Genomic DNA, 4,026 nt, shown 5'->3' on the forward strand with positions numbered 1-4,026 from the left:
CGCAGAATCGATTCACCGATCCAACGAGTGGGCTCCGCGAGTCCTATCCTGGTGGCAGTGTTCATGTGTACGTACGGCCGGCCCGCTCGAATATCCCAGAAGATACGGCCCATGATAATCCACCAACGATCGTTGCAGCCACGAACGTATCAATAATAGGACCACGCCGCTCACCTCAGCAACAACTTACGACGGCGTTAGAGCGCAGCTAGCGAACCTGCCGTCGGAACAAATGGTCGCTCCTGGAGTGTCGAACGACACAGAACGCCAGGGAAGCGATAAGCAGGCACCCCGGCTCGTGTCCGCACGAGCTGGTCCGCTGTGGCATTCGAGTGCGAGACCGCCCACTGCGACCACGCCAGCGCACCTCGAGCGTGTCCCAGACGCGTCGTGTGCTGCGCCAGGCCGCCGCGAGTGCACCTGAAACCACGACGAGCCGCATGTATCGCAAGCATCATCGACGCGTGCGAGCGGTGCGGGCGTAAGAGACAAGCGCCGCGGACCCGGACTTGCGCCGGACCAGTTGCTCCCCCTCGGCCCTCTCTCGATCCATAGCGGGATAAGCCACACGGCTCAATCAGGTCGCCTCCATCGCGGACGGCCCCGGTCCTCCCTGCTCCCTGACTCTCATCTGTTCTCATCGCACGACGCCCCGCATATATAGGTCTGGTGGGCTGCACCTCCTGCGTCCGCCCATTGTCCTGCGCCGCCCTAGTAACGCCCCCGCGGCCCCTTGTGCTATACTATATCGCCACCATGGGCATGAGCTACCGCCGCTACCTGAACGGCGCCCGCATCTACGGGTGCTCCAACTGCAAGACGCACCTTGCTGCGATCCACACGATGATCTCGCGGGTACGTCCCCCCGCCGCGCCCTCGCCGCTAACGCCGCCCCTCACATCAGTCTCCCGCGCACAGGCGTTCAACGGCCAGCACGGCCGCGCATATCTGTTCGAAGTAGTGTGAGCCCCGCCCCCCGCTCTAGAGCCAGAGGCCGCGCTCCTGACCGCAGCCGCAGCGTGAATGTGATCGAGGGCGAGCCCGTCGACCGCGTGATGACCACCGGCAACCACACCGTGCGCGACATCTACTGCTGCAAGTGCGGCGAGACGCTCGGCTGGAAATACGTACGTCCCCCCGCTGGCCCGCCGGCCCTGCAGCGCTTATGACATGAGTGGCGCGCACAGATCAAGGCGTACGAGGCGACGCAGAAGTACAAGGAGGGCAAGTACATTCTCGAGCGCAACCTCCTCGTCGACGTGCAGTGAGCGTCGGCGGGCGGCCCTGCGTGCCGCGCTGCTCGTCTGACCCCCCGCGGGCACCCCTCCCCTCCTTGGCGGTGCGCACACAGCGTTTGGACGTGTGCACCCGCCGCACGGTCGTCGGTCACTGGTTCAGCCATCCTTCTTGCCATCCTCACGGACATCCACGCCTTCACGGTTCTCGCCGGCCGCGCGCCGCGAGCCCACCGCAGCCGGCTTGCTCCCCACCCTGCGATGAGCTCGAGGTCTGGTAGTCGCAGGCACGCCATAGCATCCTCGTCATGCGGCATCCCAACGCCCACCATCTGTGCCATATTGTGATTACTTCCCACCGCCCCGTCGGTGTCGCGCCTGCCTTGGCGCACCCGAACTAGTTTTCGGTTACGGCCTCTCATTGTCTCCTCCCCCTTATAGACCCATCGTCGTATTCCACTGTACCATCGAGCTGTCCACCTGTCATAATCGGAATGTCCTTGTCTGTACATAGAGCTAGCTGTACTTGTCGCACGAGCGTCTGCGAACCAAGTTGCAAATATACTTTGTCTCATTAGCTACACAGGAACGGGTGTAGCAGTGCTCAACATCAAGCTCGCTCGGGCGAATGACGTCGTCATGAATGGCATCAATGGTGATGATAGACTACAGATAAGGGGCGCTCTCGATTTGCAAGGTGTCGAATAACGTGTATGGCACGTTGTGCGTATTGTCATCCGACATGAAGAAGTGACACCACGGACGGACCTCCAAATCAGCAGATCCGATAGAATAAGAGAGCCTTGGGATATAAAGACAGGAGGTGGTAAGAGAAGGCCGGTGCACTCTGTCGTTCTCTGCTAACACCCTACTCGGACCCGCTCGGACACGCCGCATACAGGCTCAACTCTAGTGGACACGATGACACGCACAATACGTCAGATAAAACGCATGCAAACGCGTTGGGGATGGTCCTCGAGGGGGAGATAACGGCGACAAAGTGGGTACGCATGAATTGGAAACGGCAAACGTGGGCCATAACATCAGCAAGAGCTACAAGGCACTTGCGCAGACAATGCCGCGGCTAAGCGTCGACAGCTGGTGATGAGCCGCCGCGGGCGCTAACGGAGGGGAGGGGGAAGGAGAAGCTGTGGGGTGGGGCAGAACCGCGCACGCCGCAGCGGTGGGCGAGATAACCCAGGCAGGAGGGCAGAGCACGTCGAGTGAGTGTTGAGTGCAGCGGACAGTTGAGTGCTGATGGGAGAGGGGACGCGTCGGGCAGATCGGACGTGGAAGCGCGTTGTTTGGCCGAGCGCGGATTGTTTGGCGGGGGACGGCCCCAAGCGGCTGGGGTAAAGTCGGTTGGGGTTTGCGGTAGCCACGCTGTCCCTGTCCATAGTATATATCCCCCCACCTCGTATGTTCCCCGCATCGCTCTAGCACTCCTCCTCGACCTCCGCCCCCAGTCCTTGGCTGTGCCCCCAGACGCGTCTGCGCTTGTCCATCATTCTCGCACCTTCCGTTCCGTAGCATCCGTTCCAAAATGAGTGAGCACTTGCAGACTTCCCGTTATCCGTGCGTATAAATTGACCGCCCTCGCCTTGCTCTGTCCTGCGATAGCTGTCATGACCATGTCTGCCGCACCCTCCTCCCTCAACCCTGCCTCCGTCCGGCCACACGTCTCGTCTCCCCTCGCGTCGAACGCTCTCCCACGGCCACCACGGATGACCGCCAAGGGCCCCTCCTTCCCCACCTCACGCCCGCTGCGACCATTCCCCTCCATCGCAAACACCTTCCAGGGCGCCTCCACGCGGCCCGGCAGCGCATCGTCGAAAAAGCCTGTCAAAATCATCCAGCCGCCAGCCGACTTCAAGTGTGCGTTCGTGCTGAACCTCACGCAGGCAGAGTTCAGCAGGCAGGATTGAGAGGTACGCACACGCGTTCTCGTCGCTGTTGCAGGTGGGCTGACGGCCCTCGTCAGTGTTGCTTATACCCCGGGCCCACCCATTCACGTTACTTATTACCCTGCGACTCCTTCGCTCCTCGGGGGCCACTTGTATACGTAGAGCTTATCGTGTGCCCTTTCGGTCTTCATGCGTTCCCGACCATGTAACCCGCGTCAGCCTTGCCTCTCTTTCTGGCGGCGCGGCGACCCCCTTGGCTTCACGTTATACGCATGACTGTTGTGTTTATATTTGCATCCTCTTCCACCATACAACATGGGTACTCGCACGTCACGATTTTACCTGGAGGTGATGAGCGGCGGCGGCGACGGCGGCGACGTTGTAAACTAGAGCAAGATAATGACGAACACACATTTTGCCAATTCGATTTGGATAACAATGACAGGATACTTCATCATTCAATGGCGTGCATCATCCCGCCACCGGAAGTGAAACTCGTTGCGCAGATGACGCCTTGTGTGCTGTACGCTGCGTCCTGCGCGAACATGTCGTAGATGCAAAGTCAGGAACGACAACAGCGCAGGGCGGCCGACAGCTTTGACACCGGGCAAGACTGATACAACTATGCATATCATGTACTGCGGAGTTTCTGCGCTTCGACCTGCACTTCATTGTGCGGTTCCGTACGAGCGCGTGGAGGAGCCCAAATATGGCTGGGGAACCACCCGGGGAGGCTCGGCTTATACTACGCTCTGCATGTACCTGCGTTGTACAGAGTATACACTTCGCGGAAATCTTTGTAAATAAGATAAATTTTGCGCGCCTACACAGCCATATTGTCTGCTGCACATAGCGTGATCCGTAGATCACACAATTTGAGATTGTTT

General features: G+C 59.7%; 2 protein-coding genes across 2 annotated transcripts; both read left to right on the plus strand.

The window, feature by feature from the left end:
• Window positions 1–756: 756 nt before the first annotated feature.
• POSPLADRAFT_1042963 (hypothetical protein) lies at window positions 757–1,268 on the plus strand (the record flags this gene model as incomplete). Its single annotated transcript, XM_024478197.1, has 4 exons — window positions 757–855; window positions 919–962; window positions 1,019–1,127; window positions 1,188–1,268. 4 exons carry the CDS (start codon window positions 757–759, stop codon window positions 1,266–1,268), a joined length of 333 nt encoding a protein of 110 aa, XP_024344564.1.
• Window positions 1,269–2,616: 1,348 nt separating this feature from the next.
• Window positions 2,617–3,490, plus strand: POSPLADRAFT_1038167 (hypothetical protein). The gene is made up of 3 exons (XM_024477342.1): window positions 2,617–2,782; window positions 2,856–3,163; window positions 3,217–3,490. The coding sequence occupies exons 1-2, from the start codon at window positions 2,779–2,781 to the stop codon at window positions 3,158–3,160; spliced, it is 309 nt and encodes a 102-aa protein (XP_024344565.1). The 5' UTR covers window positions 2,617–2,778; the 3' UTR covers window positions 3,161–3,163; window positions 3,217–3,490.
• Window positions 3,491–4,026: the final 536 nt, after the last annotated feature.

This window comes from Postia placenta, assembly GCF_002117355.1.
Source record: "Postia placenta MAD-698-R-SB12 unplaced genomic scaffold POSPLAscaffold_1, whole genome shotgun sequence".
Lineage (NCBI taxonomy): Eukaryota > Fungi > Basidiomycota > Agaricomycetes > Polyporales > Adustoporiaceae > Rhodonia > Rhodonia placenta.